General features: G+C 53.0%; 1 protein-coding gene across 2 annotated transcripts in view; it reads right to left on the bottom strand.

Annotated features, from left to right (window-relative positions):
* The window catches only part of CACHD1 (cache domain containing 1), a 54,686-nt gene extending 33,146 nt beyond the window's left edge, over positions 1-21,540 (bottom strand). Inside the window, exons 1-4 of one of the 2 annotated variants that reach the window (XM_078615133.1) lie at positions 21,251-21,540; positions 20,249-20,521; positions 3,084-3,146; positions 1,435-1,583 (exon numbers count right to left, since the gene is read on the bottom strand). In XM_078615133.1, the coding sequence (XP_078471259.1) occupies positions 1,435-1,583; positions 3,084-3,146; positions 20,249-20,521; positions 21,251-21,400 (635 nt within the window). In that variant the 5' untranslated portion in view covers positions 21,401-21,540. The other variant, XM_078615132.1, reaches the window with a different exon arrangement.
* Between the last annotated feature and the right edge of the window lie 1,529 nt (positions 21,541-23,069).

Here is a 23,069-nt window from a genome sequence, read left to right as displayed (position 1 = left end):
CGAACCGGCGAGTGCAGAAGGGCGATTGGGAGGCTCGGTGGGACCAGGGGCGAAACACAAATCGGGGAGAGACAAATTTGCACCTCCACCGCCGCCACCACCGCAACTGTCCGAGCCGGCGCCAACCGCCACCACGGTGGTCTCATCGGGTCGCTCCGAACACCGGGGAGCTGCTTCCCCGTTTCTGGCACCCAGCGGGCCGGCAAGCGGGGGCGGAACGTCGGACGCCGCGCGGACATCCGCACAACATTAGGTACTCCCCGAAAAAAACCGCCGGAGAGCCATACAACCGCATAATCATCAAAACTTACGCGCTTCTAACTCCCACGCAGTTTGCTCTTCCCGAAGCTTGCTGGGTGCGAGTGGAGGGTGAGCGGCGGGTGAGCGGCGAGTGAGTGGAGGGTGAGTGGAGGGTGAGTGGCGAGTGAGCGGAGTGTAAGCAGAGGGTGAGCGGCGGATGAGCGGCGGGTGAGCGGCGGGTGAGCGGTGGGTGAGTGGAGGGTGAGTGGAGTGTAAGCAGAGGGTGAGCGGAGTGTAAGCGGAGTGTAAGCGGAGTGTAAGCAGAGGGTGAGCGGCGGATGAGCGGCGGGTGAGCGGCGGGTGAGCGGTGGGTGAGTGGAGGGTGAGCGGCGGGTGAGCGGAGTGTGAGCGGAGGGTGAGCGGAGTGTAAGCGGAGTGTAAGCAGAGGGTGAGCGGCGGATGAGCGGCGGGTGAGCGGCGGGTGAGCGGAGGGTGAGTGGAGTGTAAGCGAAGTGTAAGCAGAGGGTGAGCGGCGGGTGAGTGGAGGGTGAGCAGCGGGTGAACAGCGGGTGAGTGGAGTGTAAGCGGAGTGTAAGCGGAGTGTGAGCGGAGTGTAAGCGGTGGGTGAGTGGAGGGTGAGTGGAGGGTGAGCGGAGTGTAAGCCGCTTTCGTCCCGCGGCTATTGCACTGTTAGAGGAAGTGGTGAACAATTATAATGGAACGATCTCTCGCTCAATACCGAGATGTCGCAGACACAGAGGCGGCTCTTGCTGCTCTCGCACAGCGAGACGACCCCTCGGGCGAAGATGGCAAAAATCCTCGGAAGGCGGGGCTGGCGCTGGTTGAGGGGGGCGGTCGGGGTAGCTGGAGCAGACGAAGGAATTTTTGCTGAAAGTTACCGGCTGTGCGGGCCTCGGTAGTGATTAAACCCCGGGGATGATTTTCCTCCCCTTAAAGGTTGTTCGATTTGGGAGGCCAGGACGCGATTCGAGAATCGGTTCGCTCTACGGATGCGGCGTTGTGGTCCACGCGCTGGACGGCCTGCTGCATTGTGGGATTGCGAGAGGTGGCAGCGGTGGCTTGGGGAGGCCTGCATCCAGCAGTGGATTGATAATGGCCCATGAAGATGAACACGGTGCACAGTGAGCAAGTGAGCGAGCGAGCGAGCGTGCTTGTGAGCGTGCGTGCCCTCACGTGAGCATGGAGGCCGGGAGGTTGCAGCAGTCTTGCGACGTGGTGAGCGGTGAGCTCAGGTGAGCAGTGTAGGCCGCCTCCACCACCTGCTTGTTGCGGCTCACCACGTCCATGTAGCGTGAGAACTTTTCACGCAGACGTTTGGCGAGCTACGGAGGCGAGCCGGGAGAGAAGCAGATTTTAGTAGTCACAGGGCGTGGAGAAGAGACGGGCTTGCTGTGGCAAAAGTAAGTAGCAGGAGTTTGAGTTTATTTTTTATTTGTTACACGGACGGTCCCCGTTTAGTGAGTAGGCCGGATATTTTACACGGGAGATCTGTGGTGCCTCCTTCACACATCTGTCCCTCCGCATTAACATTTGAATTTTTTTTTCACACCTCCCACCACCCACACCGTGACTTTGGGGACAGCGCATCATTTCAGAAGCAATGGTTTCAATACAGGCAAACTCTGGAGCCTCTCTGGACATTCAGCGTCTCTCATCCAGAGTCCTGCCCGCTTGAACCAATGCTGGTGATGAATTGCCGAATCTTTATAGCCATTGTCCCTTCTCCGTAAGATCCGGGTCTCCTAGTGCAAAGCAAAATTGAATAACGCGCAACGCAAACCGCAAACTAATCGTGAGCGTCGTGGGAGGCAGCAGAGGGGGTGAGTGGGGGGGGGTCCCGTTTGTGCTTGCATTGAGAAGGAGAGGGGGAACGTCACAGGGGGTGTCACGAGTTCAAATAATAAAAGAAACCCATCACGGCAAGGGCCAATCTCGGCCGTCGTAAAGCTTCCCTTGGGGAAGTTGGCGGAGAGCGGCGCAAACGCTCTCGTCGGGGCAAAGGGGATAGAGAGCACCGTCCGCGTGTCCGTACTCGCGGGCGGGTGGGCGGGTGCGGCAGGGATAGGGGAGGCGGGTCCGGGGATCCACCGCCACTGGCCATCAGCGCCCAACAGATGGCCGCCACAAGTTGGCATTCTTGCGCTGCTGATGGTGGCTCTTACCCGGGACACCTCCCCCCCATCTCCCCTCTACCCAGCGGTGAGGAGGACGAGCTCACTCGCCGGCACGTTGCAGCCCGGGGGCGCTCGTTAGGGTCGCCCGATACGACGCTGCTAAGGAAATATTGATTTTCGTAACGGATGATGCGACAAAACTGCTTGCTTTTCCATACGTCCGTGCAGCTCCAGTAATTCTTCGCTCAACGCGGGCATCTTTTCAGAGACTCATCTACCGCGTTGAACGAGGACTTGAAGCCACAAAGGCAATAAGCAACGCGAATTCGAAATGCAGCCCCAGCGGCGTGGGAAAGCGGCGTCGCGAACAACAGTCACATCATGCTGAACGAAAACTGGAACGGGGCCGCGTCACCAAAAACGGCGCTGGGCAGACACCGGCCTCGTCAACTGGAACGGGGCGCGCGGCAAACGGCGCTCGGGACGGGAGGAAGTGCGTACTTTGGATCAGAATGTGCTTTCTGGAGAAAGTCGTGGGTGGGGGGGGTATATGTGGGGGGGGGGGGGGCTGGAGGGAAAACTGAGCTCTCAGTTACATTAATCAGCTGTGGCGGACGGGCGTAATTATTGCGCGCAAGGGGCCGACAGGGGCGGTGTGCGATCGCTACGCAGAGAGCACGGCCGTGGTGGCGGTGGGGCCGGTGTTACCTGCTGCACCTCGGTCTCTCCGTTGGACATCCGCTCCGTGTAAGCGAACGAGCTGTACACCTTCTGCCGAAGACAAGAGAGACACGGAGAGAAGAGAGACATGGAGAGAAGAGAGACACGTCAACAAAAGCTGGAAGCCCCGTCTCGATTTGCGTTCCGTGTTCAGGCCGCCTGTGCCGTCCACTCACGAAGCTCACTCACCCACTACTCACCACAATGCAGGTCAAAACAACCCACCCACCCACCCACCAACCTACTCACTGCTCACCACACTGCAGGTCATAACAATCCACCCACCACCCACTCACCAACCTGCTCACTGCTCCAACTCACCCAACCACGATAATAACACAATATGGCAGGGGGGGGGGGCAGAAATTAATCGCGAAAAATGCCAGCACTGTTCCCGGCTTGTTCTAGACTTGTGTCAACGCCAGGACTAAAACTCGCAGGCAGTCTGACAGATAGAACCGATACGCTGCCGGTGCTGCTGACGGCAGGCAACAACAAAGCACCCATTCTTATTTATCCCCAACCCAATCCCTCCTGCTCACCACCATCTTTCCCCCCACCGCCGTACCCCCCCCCCCCCAAATCCCTTGCCTCCCAAAGCCGTGCTGCTGGGAGGCCCGGGCGCCTGGCAAATCCACCCCACGTCCAGGCAGCAGCAGCAGCCCGCGGCTGCAAACAATTATACCCGGCTTCACAAACCTGTGCGTGCAAAGTCACTCTTGCCTTCTTCCCACATTTTCCTCATCCTCCACCTCTCTTCTCTCTCTCTCTCACTCTTCATCAAAATAATTTTGCAACGTTCCCCGCACGGCCATCCTCTTTACCGAGGAGAACTGCTCTCTGGCCGCATTCCACGGGGTCAGAGATCCAACGAACGAACGGAAGCATTGCACGTTCAGTTGCCCGGCTGCCGTGCGGATTTTCCCCGCGCTTGTCCCGGGTGGCTCTGCGGCGTGCTCGGCATCTGGTTGCCGAAGGAGCACCGCCCCCCCTCCCTCGGTCCTCCTTCCACAGCTACGTGGAGCGAAACGTCGGACGTCGCGCCTAACCACGTGTCGCGTCACGACCCAGAAAGCGTATCGGAGAGCCGTTCTTTGCGGGAGTTCTTTTGCACCACACACCCCTAAAGACGTAAGGTCGCCAAAAGTCCAACTGCAGGACCCTGGTGAAACAGTCCGAGACTCAGTGAGGATTTTCTGGTTTAATAAAGTTGTTCAAATTCTGGGGGGCATGCAGAACCACGATGTTGAAATCTTATGTTAAGTCGCGGATATTAATTGGAGGGCACCTCGAAGGCCGATGACGTTTAGGGATTTAAATCGAGGGAAATGGACTTTAGCGGGAGCTCGGAGCGGTCAATCAAATTCCCGAGAGGACAATGACTCCAATCATGGAGCCCTTAATTAAACAGCGCCGTCACAAAACAACCAATGACGTGTGGCCCCGCAACCCAATACAATGTCCATCACCGGGTCCCCTTTATTAAGCATTACCTTTCACAGGCATCCTACCGCCCGACCGACCGCCAGAGCCAACCAACCACCCCGACCGACTGCCAGGGTCAACCAACCACATCAACCGACCGCCAGGGCCGAGAAACCGCCCCAAACAATCGCCAGCGCCAACCAACCACACCGACAAACCGCCAGGGCCGACAAACCACCCCAAACAATCGCCAGGGACGACCAACCACACCGACCGACCGCCAGGGCTGATAAAAAGCCCCAACCAACCGCCAGCACCAACCCACCACCCCGACCGACTGCGAGGGCCGACCAACTGCCGGGGCTACTAACCGCACAGAGGAAACCGGCGGCGCGTCGACATTTCACTGTCATGCAATTATCATTCACTCATAGGTCACATGGGGAAAAGTATAGCACCTCCTAGTGTGGCTAAACGAGGTGACTTGAGGATGGATCTCAGAAGTAGTTCTCTGATATCTCCTTTAGGGGGCCGTTTTGTAACTTTGGGTGATACACCTCTACCTGCGGTAGTTGCGAACGGACAATTCCCATCTCGTAACACGACACGGAAAACAACACAACTGGAATGTGGGGAAAAAGACGATAAACCATGACGGTGAAGAGGAAGAAAAGTGAGAATGTTAGAGAGCGCCTCAACCTCCTCCTGAGTGGAGGGCAAAGTTCTCTCTCTGGGGGGAGATGCCACCCCTCGTGGGCGTAAGGCTCCCATCGGACGCCTCGGCCCGCTGATAGCGCAGCACCGATAGCAACTCAACCGGAATACAACCGGACAGCAACGCTCTAAACAAACGTTTGCCGCGCAACGCTGTCGTGCAGTCGTTATCGGAGGTCAGCCGTTGGATCACCGAATAAAGCCGTAGATCAGAGAGCACATTACGGAGGTTGAAGAGAATTCATAACGGTCAAGAGAAGGGGGCTGGGGGGGCAGGGCACGTTGCCTCGAGGGACGACGACGGCCGACGGTCAAGGTTAATGACCGAGCGGGGTCAACGAGCGTTCCAGAGGATGTCCGGCGGGAGAGATGGAGTGATGAAATCAGCTCGTGAGCAGGTGGTAGGGGTGGATTTTTTGTACCGTAGCACCGTGCGAGAAGTTAACAAATTACTTGGGGAGGCATTGCATCTAGCAGTGGCTTGGACATGACTGATGAAAATATATGATGACGGTATATTGTGGGTGCCACGGTGGCGGGATGTTAACTTCCTCGCCTGGTATACAGGAAGTCGTGGGTTCGATCCCAACTCTGACGCCTGTTGTATATTTGGAGTTTGTTCTCCCCGTGGTCACGTGGATATTTCTCTAGGTCCTCCGGTTTTTCTCTCCACAGTTAGAAACATGCGTTGGAGTATTTAGCTGCTATAAATTTCCACGTGATTAGCCACTTCATTGAGATCTAATTTGTGGCCAGGTCGCTTCTCAAAGAAAGAGCTACACAGCGCCTAGTGGACCTTTGCCTGATTAAAGAAAAATAGTTTCAATAGCTTATACTGTGACCCAATTAATTCACGATTCCAGAGCAGAACTGGACTGGAGAATCGCACGCCTACGACACAAATGTGCCGTTTGTACCCGGGGAGCTTCCACCACAGCCCCGACGCGCACACGCAGGCCCCCCCATCTGTCTGATGACAGCCACTGGGCGACGCTCGCACAAATCCAAATAAACACACAACTCGCTCTATTTTTTAATTACTCCCGATGCCTAAACGTGCCTTTGCTGTGGGCCCAAAGTGCCTCTCCATCTCAATAGTTCAATAGCGCGTAGATTAGCTGCCATGGCAACTGCGGCCGCGGGGAGGGTGGGGGTGGGCTGGAAAAAACAAAAAAACACCACTGGAGGGGCCCTAATCAAGGCAGATCCCAGGTCAATGAAGGACGCTGGGGGGGGGGGGGGGGGGACCGGACAGGGGGGGGGAGGGGGGTACGGTGACAGCGCCGTTAATATTCCATCAAACTGGCCGATAGCGATGACCGCGGAGGTCGGTCCGGATCCTCACACCTTTCGCACACGCGGCAGTTCACCTCCTCTTGTTGAGCTGCCTGGAATGCCCCCCCCCACCATCCCTCCTGCCCTCCCCCCATGAAGCAGTACGATCGGCGTGACCGATACCTGTCAGAGAATAGCCTCATTGAATTGCACGGCGGGGCAGACCATTCCCTAGGGAGGTTGGGGGGGGGTCAGGAGATTAGCGGCTGGATCTCTTTTTGAGACTCAGCATGGCTTAGCTGATCGTGCCCCCCCAGTGTTGCGTTAATGGGAGGGGATGAAGTGGGGGCAGCGAGGGGGGTAAAATTTTCGTCAAAACACACGCAAATTAATAAAACGCGACGTTTCAAACTCTCGACGACGCACAGAGGAAACCGACAGCGCGCCGACAAACATCTTGCCGCCACTCGCGAGCAACGGCAATGTTTTGTCAACGCGCGCTGCTAGCGCAGGCATATGTATTCCCTTCTCTGTCCAGAGCTCTCCTTTCACATGCTAATGGCCACGCCTGATGAGAGAAACATCTTCCACCACGTGGGGTAAACAGAAGCTCGATGCCTGCAAACTCGCGGGGCCCCCTCTCAACGCGCTGTCCGTTTTAGCAACGTTCATTAAAATGTTCTGCGTATTGCCATGAAAACGCTCCGTTTGCCAGCCCTACCGATGTAAGCGCCAGGCCGCTGGCGCTTGCATGGCTAAGTTGGCGAGCGAGCGTCATGCAAAAGCCACCGCGGTAAACCGCCGTCGGGCCGATGGTAATCGCGGTGGTGGTGACATGGTGCATGCAGACCCGGGGTCTGGCCAGAAACTTCTCTGACACAATGGGTTTTCATGCGTTTGCTCCATCGGACACCACACGTGAATGTTCACGACTGTATCACCATGAATGAGAACGAGACCAATCTCAAGGACGCCTCCACCTGACAGGAAGGACTCGCAACTACCCGCTGCATCTTATTTGGGGTCACTGGTCGATTGGAGTAGGCACGCGAGCAGCAGCAGCAGCAACAAGAGTCACAGCGAGAGGTACACATGGATGTGTTGTGCTGGAGAGATGTTCAAGGCGGCCGACGCAGGCAGAGCCGGCTGAAATGAGTCCCGTGCCCACACCCCCAACTCTCGACAGCGCTTGCTCGCACAGGGCGATCCATCTATAGATACCCCATTAAATTAGCAGATATATTACAGGAAACAACGTCTTCTTTTCAAAGACTCTACACGATCTCCCAAAACACCAATCTCCGGAGAGCCTATTAAATAGCTTAACTCACCGCCGTGTAAAACACGGGGCCACGGCTTTCACGCCCTGCAGACCCACGCACGCTGTGACACGCCACACCGGGTACGATGTCGATGCGACGCGTTACGTTTCACCGTCCCTGCCACCTCCGTGGTTTTGAACCCACGCCATTGTTTACTCGGTGCATAAATAGAATACGGACTGTAAAGACACCTTTTGAACAAGGCGCGCGCGCTGCAGGGAAAAACATGGGAGTAAGCGAGAGAAATATTAACCCCCGAGCGTCCAAAGTTTGCTTTCGCTCACACGTGCGAAAAGTTGGCTTCGTCCGCACTGGTTTAACTCTTGTCCTCGCAGCAAATCACCAGGCTTGTGCGCGATCTCGTCAGACCTCAGGAGGCCGAGCGGGGTTTGAGCCGCGCTTGTACTTGAATGGTCAGTACTCGATAGCGGTCGAGCCATTTGCTCGCGTTGAACCAAATACTGCCGAACATTTTCACTCGCCAGAAGGCCGTGCTGCTGATGGGGTGTGTAAAGTAACACCATTTTTTTACGTGGAAATACAGATATGGGGCAATGAGGAGTAGTTAATCTGTTCATTTATCGCAGGATTTGATTGGGTGACCACCACCAGGCAGAGGTCGCAACCGGGTACCCGTTACCCGTACCCTACCCGATACCCGGCTACCCGTACCCGGCCGGGTACGGGTAGCCGTTTGCGACCCTGGTGCGGCCGGGTACGGGTACGGGTAGGCCGTGAGTCACTGGTGAGTAACCGTTTGTCACTCATTTCGGGTAGGGTACGGGTAGGGAACGGGTACCCGTACCCGGCTGGGTACGGGTATGGGTACCCATTTGCGACCCTGGTGCGGCCGGGAATGGGTACGGGTAAGGTATCAAAACCCATTTGCGACCTCTGCCACCAGGGCTTGCCAGGTGTTGTAGACGGAAGGCTGCGAGGTGTGGCCAGGAGACGCAAGTGCTGAGTGTGCGTTTCCCTGGATTTTCTGCCCACATGAGGCCAAAATCTCACGAAATAAGTTGGTCAAACATCGCAACGTAGCAAGACCCAATCTGAAAAAAACAGTCTTGAGTCTAAGTAAGGCTTTCTTGGATAAATGGCACTATCATTATTATTTTGATCATTACCTCCGTCTAAACACGCAACAGATGGCCCACATTCCAACGTCAGGCTAATGGCCAATAGGGCACAAAGAGAAAGGCGCGTGTAGTGGAGTTTGAGTTTTCACAGGTTTAAAGCAACACAAGCAACGCATCACAAACGAGGCGAATTGCAAAGTACGAGCGAAGATTTCAAACCTTGAGACGGCAGGAAGAGAATGTGCGGTGGGTTCGAATCAATCGTTCCCATCCCCCCCCAGCTCATTCCTCTGGCCGATGTTCGTCACGGTCGGGGAATCGAGCTCAGATTTGCCGGACACATGGGGATGGTGTGGAAGGACGACCTTTAAATTTTGAATTTAAACTTTCGTGAGTGCAATAATTAATATTCTTTGGTTCTTTTGGTAAAGTCACGTGGATACATTTTTTAAATAATTTTTATAATTTTTTATTATTCTTTTATTTTCTATCTACGTGACTTTACCGAAAGTTCCAAAGAATAGGACGACCTTTGTTTTGAACCAAATGAAGAGCCACTGCGTGGGGAGGCTCTCATCAAACAGTGCACTGACACAAAGGCTGCGTGCGGACAAGGTGAGGAGAAGCCAATTGAGATGGGGTGTCTCTCTTTCTCTCTCTCCATCTCTCTTTCACCTGACGGGGATTAAGTCCATGATCCATCTCCAATGACTGCCCCCCCCCAGCCACCCAAGGGAGTATTTTTTTCACGACAGTGTTTGTATTGTAAGGCCCAATGCTTATAAAGCCTCGCAACAATACGAGAGCTCAGCACATTGTGCCCCCAACCAAACCTAAGCCAACGTGATGGAGAGCTGTGGTTCAGGGCTGCACCCAACGCCGTTTGTGTCCATTTCTCTCTTCTCGGTCTCACTTGCACGGATTTTCGTTTGTTCCGTTAGCCTACGAGTAACACTATTGGCATGCACGGAACATCGTCAAATGCACCGCTGCACGAGGTCCGATTCATACGCCCTTCAGCGACGGGTGGTTGTTATTTGACGATGACATCCCGACGTTGTTCAGTTCGGGCTGGCGAAGGGCAGAGTGGGGGGGGGGGGCATAGAATCGGAATCTTGATTTTGACTCGACGAATCCGATGAGCTTACCAAGCTCTTTTCCCACAGATGTCCTGCAGCACGGCACAATAGAACAATGGAAGCACGGTACAACAATGGCGTTCGCTGCAGCGCCCCTCTGCTGCTTCGCTTTAGGCCCACGCCTCTGCGCCATGGTCGCCCATCCAAGAACTGGCCGGGCTCAAGACGGCTTTAGCTTCCGAGCTCGGACGAGATCGGGCGCACAGTCGGCGCCAGGTGGTCGTGGCCATTGATATGGCCAATGGAGGTGGCCGAGGAAGATGTCTTTCAAACGATCGAGCTTCGTTCATGATTCGTCAGCGACGTCAACGACGGCAACAGCGCAAGACGTCAGCCTTGGCGACCAATATTATTCGCAAGATGTTTTTGGGTTCGGCAACGGCCAGAGCGATCTGATGATGTTTTTTGTAAATTACTGGCGAATCGTCGTAGTCGAATTATAAATGTCGTGGGTTTTGCGCTTCAACTTGCGTGTCCATTCGCAAACCACAAAACCCTGCCTGTGATTGTTGTACAGTGCAGTTCTGCAGTGTTGCATGGGGGACACCCTGGCGACCGGCTATTTTTTCTAATCCCTACTCCACTACGTCCCCTCCCCCCAAACCCGCACTTCAAACAGAAATCGGTTTTCACAGAGGATGCGAGCACATACCACAACTAAGCCAAGTCTGAGGGAACAAAAGTTTGGGCCCCCTGATCGTTGCCGCTTCGTGCAAAAAAGAAAAGTGTAAAAAAAAAGTTTCAATATCGCTAAACTGTAAAGAGCCATCTCGGGCAAAGAAGCAAGACTGGAGAGCGTCTCTCTCAACCACAACTGGGAGAGGGGAGATAAAAACTGAAATATTTACGAACGATGCCAAGATGTTTCTTCAGCAATGCTTAAACTAGCTCAACGAAGTAGCTTATCATCGTGTGGAACTTTATATCAACCAAATACTCCATGAACGCGTGATGTTGATTCCAAATGTGGAATAACAAAACACGTGACCACGGGCAGAGAGAGAGAACGTGCAAACCCCAAATATACAGCAGGCGTCAGGGTCGTGAGCAAATCCACGACCTCCTGTATATCAGGCGAGGTAGTTAACATCTCGCTACAGTGGTGTCCACTCGCCACCATTGTTTTTGATGGGTGCGGAGGGAGGATGGCGTCACTCAGCCATTTGTGCGCTCAACACGAACAGGCCGCTAACAATGCGCACCCGTCTCGTGCGAGCTGGTAAATTGTATTTTTTTATTTCGGCCAGGACAGTCGGGAACAGTGAGGAACACCACATCCGTGTCTCGCCGAGTCTGTCCCCTCAAGATACCGCATTCAGGCAAGGTGTCGTGAACCCACAATGCAATCCGTTGCACAAGTTGCCCAATTTGCGGCCTCGCGTCAATCCCATGACGGACGGGGCCCATTTGACCGGCACTTCACCATGCTGGGGCGCACGACCGGTTCCCAACGTGCTGCTTTGTACATTGAACTTCTTTCGCGCCGTACGTAGCCAATCGCGCTAATGATGTCACTCGCCACCGATGGCGGCCGTGGCCCTTGGAACCAAACTCTGTCGGCCATGTTCACAGCGCGGCACGCGCTAACCGCAGCGCCACCGCTCCGCCCGGCGCGTTCGTGACTGCACCACCGCTGTACGTGGGGGTCCCCGTTACATCAGGCAGCAACGTTGATCTGCACGTGTAATTAACGTGCCCAACACCGGCACGCGATCACATTTTAATTAAGATGAATGTACACAGCGCACCAGGTGGGTTTCGGATGATCGTGCACCCCCCCCCCCCCAACTCCTCGTCACCCCCTCCCCAATCCCCTCCCCCTTATCGTCATCTCTTGTGCGCTACAGGACATGATTTGTGGGATACACCTAACCACAGCTACCCCCCCAGAAGCCTCCAATTGGAGCGGGTTTATGGTCTCAGCCCGGTTACTAATTGACGGTGGAATGACCGTCACATTCAATTTGGTTTGCCACCCAATGTGTCTAACTTCCAGCTCCGAGAATGGGAGATGCTCGATCAATGGACTTTAAATGGGCAGTATTCGCAGGGCATTAAAAAGCTGCGCCCCGATGCCTGCTGCAGCGAATTTCAGAAGACACGATGCCGGGCGCACAAACGGAATATGATTTGCGTAAGTAACAAAAACAAAAACCCCAATAATATAATCGGTGAATAAGTAACAAGAAGAAAAACCTTTCCCCAAATAGCTTTGCACACAAAATGGAATCCTCGCCGACACCTGTTAGCGGCTCCGTGCCTTTTTTCACACGGTCATGACGGCATGTGCACACGCACGGACGCCCGCGCGCACACACACACGCACGGTCACCGGCTGGCGGAGGATCTAGGATTCTCTTTGAGATGTGAGGATCGGAAATGAGGAGGGGGGTTGGGTGGGTGGGTGGGTGGTGGCTGTTAGGGAAGGAGCAGGTGACACCAGTCGTGCCAGGTCATCTCATTGCGCACCCACACTCCCCATCTCATCGCTCTGATCTCGCGCCTCCATCTCGCTCCGCGTGCCTCCGATCGGCGCTGTGCTCCAAGGCTAACGAGGCCACCCAACCCACGCACGCGGGCGCAGGAGCTCCGCTCTCCAAACCGCACGTGGCCGCCGTGGGCCCAGTGCAGATCCGGCGACCCGAGTTCGATTCCCGGCATCGGATACCACAAGTTTTGTATCCCCTCCATCTCCCAACCCACCCACCCACCGTGACTAGCATGGTTGAAGTACGGTCAAATAACCCCCATGGGCACCACGTAAAGCTGGGAGGCCCATATCTATCCGAGCGTTGACAAGGGGGCTCTGACGTATGTTGTGCCATCGCAGATGGGCATGGGGGCAACGGAAATAAACAAATAAGATGGCAGAATATGTAGGCGCACAAAAGCAATGCACGTGTGTTTAGCTCCATGTTGACCTGTAGTAGGCCCTCCGGACCAACGTTTTATCAGCATCTTTTTATTTAAGAAGCCAAAACCGTTTCCATCGAACACGCTCCACTCCGTGGCCTGGTATGGCTTGGGCACCCCTGCGTGGTGCAAACCTGTCCAAAACAACAACGGCGGGGGGGGGGGAGACTCCGTGACGTCCAGTCAGAAGTTACGGCACGCACACCGTGCACTGTACGCGTCAAGGTCGAAAACCGGGCAGTCCGGTCGCAAACCGGACGGGCCGGCGACCCTGGCGGGCCAGCGAGAGGGCCCACGGCGCCCCGGAATGTCGCACCGCATCGCGATCATCCCTCTGCGGGCCGGCGCGCTAATGGGTGGCGCCGAAAACGTTCACAGGCCCCGCTCGCTGCTACGCACCGGGGTCAGGGGCCCCTACACCTCACCACCCCCCCACCGCCCAGTGGCCCCGCGGCCCCCTGTAGCGGCAACCAGGTTGTTGTTGTTGAATGGTGGTCGCCCCACATCCGAGCGCCGGCCAAGGCCCGAGCCTGCTTGGCGTCCCGAGATGCGATGAAGCGGGGGGGGGGGGCGCATTCCGGGCGACTTGGTCATCGGCGTGCTTCTGCTTTAAGCCGGCGTTGATGACTAGGGTAGCGAGATATTTGTTAATGACGAGGGTAGCGAGATATTTGTGAATGACGAGAGTAGTGAGATATTTGTGAATGACCAGGGTAGAGATATATTTGTTAATCAAGAGGGTAGATAGATTCGTTAATGAAGAGGGTAGATAGATGTGTTAATGAAGAGGGTAGAGAGATATTTGTGCTGCGATTTTACAACGCTGTTATTGCAAATCCCATCCCTGGTTGGTCTTCGTTCGGGAGAAGCAGCACGGCTAACCGCGTGGGCATCCGCTGTTTGAGCTGCCGTACGGCTCTCCGGCACATCGTGCCGCTTGTGCGCACTGCGTCCGACGTTTTGCCTCTCGGAATCCCAATTTACGTCGCCGCAGAAGCTTCGGGCGCGTGGAGCGGACGGGGGATGTCCCCGTGTGTTTACCCCCAATGAGCAACTCGTGCCCATTTCCACGGCAACGCGCTTCCCTTTTCTGGGCCACGGCTGGCATCGCGCGCTGTGATTTACTTCACCGTATTTACAGCAGCGCCCCGAATGTAACTGCCTGTATATGCATGGGAGCCATCAAAGTGAGCTTATTTAGACTTAAAACGTATTCATTGCACACCGCGTCCTAAACGTATTTATTTAACAAATATAAATGACGAATGCTCTTGTGACCTGCCCGCGCGTAAACATGTCGTTCCTAAGGACAACGTCGTTATCCTTCCAGTATATTTTCTTGAATTTTCTTGTTTTGTTATTTTCATTCCTCTTGTTCTTTCGTACGGCGGAATGGGGGGGAAAAAAAAAATCAACCGCGTTGAAATGCGCTGCGAGTTGAACGCCAAACCTTATTTCTTCAACCTACCCAGGGATTCGTTGACGTAAGAAGCTTGGCGGCAGCGGCAGCAGACGCCGCGTGGATCACATCGACACCACCGGGTGCGTCGCACGGACGGCTTGGACATCGGCGGAGTGTTTGATGGTTCGCGTGAACGGCACTCGTTCGACTAAAACAACTTAATTGGAAACCCGTTGTCAGCTAAAATCAGTCTATCCTGAAGAATGGCCCATTACCCAGACTCCGACGCTACCGCAGATGACATAATTGGCGCAACTCCACCATCTCCGCGTCTAAACCAAACACACATTATTTATAGTCCGCTGGCCTCTTGGCTTTCTAGAGCAATATTATTCAGCAGCAGCAGCAACAGCAGCATTTGTTGAAGTGAAGAAACTCTGGACTGATTTTGGTTTTCTATATCTCATCAGCAGTCAGGGTCTGTTTACAAATGCTGCTGCTGGTTAATAATGCTCTGGAAAGTCACCCCGGGTGATGGACTAACTTTATAATTGTATTTATATTTGTGACTTATGCTTGTATATGCTTTTACCCATAATGAGGTTGTGTAGACGATGTCCTGTTTGAAGGCCGTGTTCATCACAACCGGTGGGGCTTTTTTTAGTGGGTTACGCGCGCGCGCATCAATGGCAACCGCTGTCCTGTTATTTCCTTATGTGGAAGTTTGGGGGCTAATCCATCTGCTGTGTTTACGTTACACGTTACGGAAAATCGTTTACTTCGCAATCATTTACATAGCGCTCAGTGATTGTGCGAGTAAATAAACAGTTTTACGAATACTTTGGCACTTTGGGTTATGAGCATTAACTTGGTGGAATGAACGAATTACCACAAGAGACGTACAACAACATTGTAGGCAAAAGGTTTCTTTGCCAAACGCTCAATGAAATGGGTCTTGGGCCAAAGATCTCAATTCAGGAACCCCTCTGCAAACCCCTCGAGACTCGGCGAGGCTTTCCGAGGAATACACAGGGCATCATTATTACGCTAACCCAACCTCCACCAACACGCGCTGACCAGGGCGGGGAAGTATGGTTAAGCAATCGCCACGACCGGCACGGTGTGAAGAGGCCCTCATCCGGCAGTGGACTGACACCAGGGCTACATAAACTACGTTGATAGTTTATTACCGTCAAGGGACAGTGCCTAAACAGTTTGTTTGGTTATTTCTTTCTTTATAAAGTGCAGCTCTCGGGATGCAGGGCGATTAAACTCTTCTGCACCATTGTTTCGGACTTTTTGAAACACTGCCAATGCATTTTCTTAATCTGCGCTGAAACAAACCATTCAACGCAGTGAGTCGGGTAGCAGGCCGCTGCCAATTCGGAACAAAACGACGGGTCTCTCTCGCTCGCTCACTCGATTGCAAAAGAGAAACCACTGCATGGATGTAATAATTTCTCTGTCTTAGCCCATGGTCTCAACTCTCGCCAACCTCCAAATATTACCCGATTACAATATGCTCCGGAGAGCAAGACGCACTACCCTCCAAAACCTGTGCCCAGGGTCAATAAAGTCCAGATCTGGACAACAACAATAACAACAACCGCCCGTTCACCACGAAGTGGCGGTGACGTCACCACACATACACAAACGCTCCTACCGGATTATAAGACGCACCGCCATCGTTTGCTTTAAAATGACAAGGGCAAGTGCGGTAATAATTCAGCAGACCTTTCTCAATCCACTGCTGGATGAAGGCCTCCCCTCGCGTCGTGTCGATCCTAATTAGGGGTTGTTTAAGGATACTTCAACGCTGGGCGGTGCGGGTTTGAAACTAACTTTCTATTTTACAAGTTAAGGGCCCACTCGCCTATATAGCTCCTTTCCAGAAGCGACCTGGTCACAAATGATAGCTCAACCAAGTGGCTGAGCACGTATAAATGTATAGCAGTAGCTAAATACTCTAAAACGCATGTTCATTCTAAGTGTGGAGGGGTAAAAAAAAAAAGGCAGAGGACCCGGAGAAAAATCCACGCGACCACGGGGAGAGAGACATGCAATCCGCAAATATACAGCAGCAGGCGTCAGGGTCGGGATCGAATCAACCACCTCCTACGTACCAGGCGAGGTATTTGACATCTCGCCACCTTGAAGGCGGGGGGGAGGAGGGGGGCAGCGGGGGTGGAGAGGTCACGACTGATTGGGATACCATTCGCCATTGCTGTTAGCCGTGCAACCAGGTTGGCGTCAAATGTATTTGGAGGGGCTCACAGCAACAAGCCCCCTTCTCAATTCCGAGTCAAGTCAGACAGGCGCAGGGGATGCGACGCAGAGGCCGAGTGCGGGACGCAGGTCACATGCGCGCTAGCTTCACATGCACCGAATGTTCTACATGCAATGCATGCCTCCCCGGAGCCACGCAAACGCAGCCGTGGTGGCCCAGAGTCATTCTCACTCGGGCGGTGCGGGCTCAGAGCGCAGGCGCGCGTTAACCACCGCGCCACCGCTCTTCACCTTTGCCCGCTACAAAGTCCGTCCCGTCCGTCCTCCTCCTCTGCCGCCGCACTCCCTCCCCCAGGTGAAGATGACGTGACTGACGATGTAGCTCGAGCGGGTCTGGCCCGCGACCCGGTAGTGGGGGAGGAGTCGCCGCTGACGCCCAGTCGACTGTCTGGACCCGGTTGTGATGGGGGCTACACTCCCCAGTCCCACGACTAGCCCCGAGACCAACCATCTCCCCTCTCTATATTTAAGGGACCGTCACAGAAACGACCTGTCTCTTTGTGCCGATGTGTTCTCTCTCTGTGTGTCCTTGTGATGTCTGTCTGCGTGTATGTCTGTCTATAGTTTTCTAGTTAGATTTGTGTTGCTATTTCTTTTATGCCTGATGATGATTGCTTGTGTTGCAATCGAAACGTCGTAATATACTATTATTCAATTTATTATTTTATCTTTAGACGTGACTTAACCGAAAGAACCAAAGAATAACATCTCCAAGGACTCAAGGACTCGTCAAATCAGCCCCCCCCCAACCCACGACTGTCCGTAGTTATTTCTACACGTAACGACATCGTTGGACAACAACCCATCGACCACACAGACCGTACGTTTGTTGTTGTTGTTGTTATTGACAACATTGGTTCTATGCAAGCAAGCTCTCTAGAGCGGTTGCGATATTCGGCGTCCCCTCACCAGCAGTCTGGCCAGGCTTCAAACAATGCTGCCAGATGTTCCCATAGTTGAGCGCAAAACGATTTCAGACGGAACGCCCATTGGAACACTTCTCATCTCTCTCGAAAATTAAAGCACGTGGTTTTATGGCACACATAAAAGTTGGCCACGTGCGGTGCGAAATGAGTGCAACATATGTATCAAGAGGGCCATTGGCCAAATCGCCGCTTATTACATATTTTAAGGGCATTGTTGTTGACGAGTGTGTTGAGCTTTCAATTAATTCAATGCTCACGGGGCTCTCCAGAGACCTGCGTGTACACACGCGTGTGTACACGCGTGTGTACGCGTGTGCTCGTGCGATTGTGTTACGGTCGTCACGTGTGAGAGCGTACTTGTGTGTGTGGGGTGGTGGTGGCGCAGAGAGGTTAGCGGCAGAGTTCGATTCCCCGTCCGTGGCCAATATCGGTGACCAATTACGAATATCGGAACCGGTCCTGGGCCTCCCCTAGGTCGACTCAACCATAAACGAGTGCCCGTGAGACAAATTCTGCCGGTCGAACGTGGTGCTGGCCACACCACCCCCTCGTGTACCGAACTGGCCTTAATAGGAGCTCGCTAACAGCACTTACCCAACCCGTCTTAAGCTTTTATAGGGCAGTGGTTCTTCTTAACCTGGGGTGCACGCACACCCCTTCGGGCGTGAGATGCCCTTTCTGGGGGTGCGAGGCATGGGCAGATTTTTTTTTGACGGTAAATCATCGAAAATACGCATTACGTGTAACTTACTTTGTTTCATCAAACCCTGTGTATGTATTAACATTGTTTAAACGATTGAGAGCCAAGGGGGTAAAGGCTGAGGACCCTTGTCTTGGTCTAGTACCCCTGCGTTCCTGCTTATGTATTCGCGTGTCTTTTTGTGTGCGTGCATTCCTCCATAGGTAATTGTGTCTTTATGTAACCGTGCACCGCGCGCGTGTGTGTGTGTACGATAACCTGTTATGTGCGTGCTCATACGTACACACTTGTGTGCACGCTTGCGTGTGCACACACGTGTGTACGAGCGAGCGAGCGTGGTGATGGCCTGGCTGCTCCCACTGGTAGCATTTCGTCTGGACGCGGGCGATGTTTCGCCGCTTGCTGTGACGAGTAATCATTCAAATCCGGGTCTCACTTGGAACAATGTGGTGTGAGGTCTACGTTACGAACGTCTGTCTTGCGACTCAGAAGAAGAAGGGCCCCCCCCTGCAACGCCGATTGGTGATGTTCGGCTAATGGCAATCCGCGAGTGTTGGAAGCGTCACACGTGGGCGTCGGGAAATCGGAGGCAGCCGCCGAGAAAATCCACCACGCGCACACGCACGAGGCGAGAACGCTCGCATCTCCGCACAGATGGAGTCAGCAATCCATGCAGCCGGGAGGGGGGGGGGTACACGTCGTATCACACTCCTACAACAACGTTGCTTATAATGCCCACTCGGGAAGCCCCATCAACAAGGAAGACTGATTTTTGTTGTTGAATTACTGAACTCATCTTGGCCACCACTCCCCCCCCCTTCCCACGTGTCTTATTCATCCACCACCCCAACCGAACCCCCCCCCCCCCGGTCAAAAAACAACCACAACAACCACCGCCACGACCACAACAACAACAATAAACACGTTTTGATTTAAAGCTTTCGTGACTGCAGGGATTCATATTCTTGGTTCTTTCGGTAAAGTCACGTAGAAGGGAAATAATAAAACAAGATTTTTACATTATTTTATTAATTCCCTTCTACGTGACTTTACCGAAAGAACCAGGAATATAATAAACACGTTGGTAAAATCATGCACACGCATGGATTGTGTAATGCTTTTCCAGCACACGTGTATGTGTGTGTGTACTCTGAAGTATTCAATGAGCGGTAATGCGAGCCGAGAAACCGGTTTACATATTTGTAAGTACATTAGTAAATTTTGCTCTGGTTTTGTATCTCCAAGTTTCGGGAACATTCTATTTAGCCGGTGTGCCAATAACCTATTGAGCAATTCCCTAAAACTGTAGCGACGTGAGCATGCGATAAGGTGTAATGAACCGGTTGTTCAACTTTACGAGTGACCATGATTCCCTGGAATGGATTAGACGGAGCGACTTGAATCACGAACCCAATCCACCTTGGTTGCAAATCGCTAAAAGCTCAACAACATCAACATCGGCTGCGCGTTTCCGAAATAGCTCTCGAGAGCCTCAGCCAGCAGCACACAACGTGTTCGTCGTTTAATCAGGATTATAAGTCGAAACCAAAGCCAATGTGCCCGGCACGTACTGTAGAGTTGCACATTGCACGCTACAACTCACTGGAGTTTAAGGCCGCGCAAATGATCTTGACCAAACGTGTCGTCAAGACCCTCCACCACCCGACACGGCCAAACAAATGTCTTAACGACGCACTATTTGACCAGATTATTTACTTGGCTTATCCCAAAACAACCCAAAAAAAAAACCCTCCTGTCAATTATGAACCAACATTGGCTTGCGAAACCCTGCGCTCTCAGTGACAATTACACAAATCAGGCCACACACACCCACACACAACTACCGGATTATAAGATGCACCCTCCCCAAAAAAAGAGCATCTTTAACATTGACGCCGCGTCTTACAACCCCGAGTGGCACACGGGCAATAAAGATCGCTTTCGTTAGACAGCTAGGCATGGCGACCCTCACCTGCAGGGTGTCCACCCCCAACTCCTCCGTGGAAAGTTTTCTCATGTGCTCGGCCAGGAGTCTCGCACGAGCCACCATAGAGGTCACATCGGTGTCCCCCCCACGACATTCGCCGGGCAGCGAGGAGAGGCAGCAGACGAATGCGGCGAACGCGGTGGTCAGGACGGGTCGGAAAGCGTTCATCCTCATCCGCGCCATCATGCCGTCGTCTCTTCTTCTTCCTCCTCCTCCTACCTCTGGCATCACCTCCCTTTCTCCAGGCTCTTCTCTCGCCTGTTACCTCCTCCCCCCCACCCCACACACCCAAAGCTCTCCGCTCGCTCTCTCAGTCTCTCTCGCCTCTCCACTCACACACTCAACCAGCCCTCTCTTCTCTCGCTCTTTCAAGTCTTTCCTTTCACTCCCCTTCGTCTCTCTCTCTCGATCTCTCTTCGCCGTTTACCTCTGCAAAGCTGGAGGTGTCTGTGGCTGTTTCGTGCGTGGTGGGGGTGGGGTAGAGGGAGAACGGAAAAAAAGAATTAAGCGATGCGGGATGGAGGATGAGGAGGGATGGAGGATGGGGGGGGAAGGAAGACGATGGAGATGATGGATGCCGCCGCCTTCGTCTCGCTCGGCAAATGCGCTCGAAGGAGAGAAGAAACCTCACCCTCCCCCCACACCACCACCCCCTGGCCGAGTTCGACTCCGAGGCCCTGGCGCCGCGTCGTTCGGCTCGTTCCGTCCGTGCGTCCGTGCGCCCTCAGCCAAGTTTCTCGAACGACCAAAAAAAAGATGAAAGTAACTCCTGGCCCTTGCGTATTCGCCCTGGACGCGGGGCTCATCCGGGAGGCCGCGAAACCCTCAACGGATTTGTAGCAATGTGGATTCCGGAGTGTAAAAAAAAAAACAGAATCGTTAGTGAGAGAGGGAATCTGTCCCGCACAACGCGATTGTATCTCCCAACTCGATCCCCCGTCTACAAATAGATCGACCTTCTCGTGTTGGCTGCTCGGCTTAGTTCACCTGAATCTCGAAAACGCACACAGCAGTGCACTCCGGAATCCTACAACTCTCCGATCTCGACCGGGTCTTTGGACTCGTCCATCGGCGCGTTATCGCAGGGGGGGAATTCGTCGCGTGTTTTGCCCGAGATTCACTGTGCATGTCACACATTCGACCCCGCGCCGTGTTCACGTCGGCCTTGTCTCTCTTTCCCGCTTTGTTTTGAACTCCCTCCGCCTGGCATTAAAGCGGCTAGGCGACAAGCCGAGCATTGATCTGAGAAGGTGTCGTTTTGTCCGCTTTAATGAATGCGGAGAAGAGCTAAAACCCCCTGCGAGAGATGGTACGCTCCACGCTTTGAAGTTTTCAAAGAGTTTGAATGAAGCCATGGGGACGTGCCTAGCGAATCACACGACGAGCAGAGCACATCACCGCCATCACCCCACCACCATCATCATCGTAACTTCATCCTCACCACCATTCATCCTCATTAATACACCACCATTACTACCACAATCAACATCATATGATAATAATAATCACAATCTCATCATCACCACCATCATCAGCATCATCGCCAGCAACATAATTTGAATCAATAATCAATATCATTACCACCAACATAAGTATCATTAAAAATCATTTTATCATCACCACCACTACCACCAACATCATTACCATCAATACTCATTATCACCACTGTCATCATCACCACCACATCCATATCATCACAATGATCACCCTCACCATCTTACCATCACCGCATCATCATCATAACCAACGCATGGACGTGTGCGCACACCATAACGCATGAAATCGTCACTGAGAATTGCTCACCTAGAGGAGTTACATCATTTGCCAATGAAACAAATGGCATTGTGAAAGCCCTCGCTGTCTACGAGATCATATTCACACCACGTGCAGCCGCGCGTCTTGACTCATTCAGATGAGCGAGGTGGATGGGGCGGGGAGGGGCTGATGGGGAGTAGCGTTAGTGGCGAGTCGGAATAGATGTCACAGATCATGAACACTGCCAGCTCTTATCGCCGCCACCACCACCGCCATCAACTCGCGGTGTGTGCTCGAAACGATTACTCGTCGATATTCATTTGGAGTCTGGGTACAATTCGATTCCCGTTTAATGCGAGCCACCTCTAGAGTTTTAGCTTCATTTTATTTATTAGGAATAGCCTTGTGAGCCATGCGGCTCTTGACTCGGGTGCAACCTCAATAAAAACATGAACAAAGAACATCTTAAAGTGACTACGCGCAACAGAAACATTCAGGAAAAACCAGCAAGATCTTCCAGAAAAACGCGCCGTATATCAACGCTGTGTGCAAACATCTCAGTGGGATGCAAGTCATACAATAACAACCAGAAGACAATTTAGATTAAAGTTATCAGGCTAACTCTGTACTACAACAAACAAACATGGCATAACCATAAGTTTTCGAAATCACCAAAATAAAGCGATAAAAACATGTAACAGTGATCATAGGAACTGTGATTCAAGCTTAACAATAAACGATACACAAAACATGTAGAGAGAGACCATCTTACCAGGGTATTTGGCCTACGTCTCAACGCTGGCCACGACGTCTTGGAAGGGGGTGGGGGTGGGATTACACACGTTTTACCCCACCAGACGTAGCATTCCCATCGTATTAATTCTAGATTTGAAGCTTTCGTGACTGCAATGATTCATACTATTAGGTTTTTTCGGTAAAGTCACGTAGGTAAAAAATTAAATTAAAAGTTAATAAAAGTAATAATGGAAATAAAATACAAATAAAATAAGAAATCATGATGCAGTAATTTTAGCTGTGACGATCCCACCTG

This window comes from Lampetra planeri, chromosome 46 (genome assembly GCF_965212315.1).
Source record: "Lampetra planeri chromosome 46, kcLamPlan1.2.h2, whole genome shotgun sequence".
Lineage (NCBI taxonomy): Eukaryota > Metazoa > Chordata > Hyperoartia > Petromyzontiformes > Petromyzontidae > Lampetra > Lampetra planeri.
Note: the sequence above shows the minus strand (reverse complement) of the source record. Positions and strands in the feature narration are given on the sequence as shown.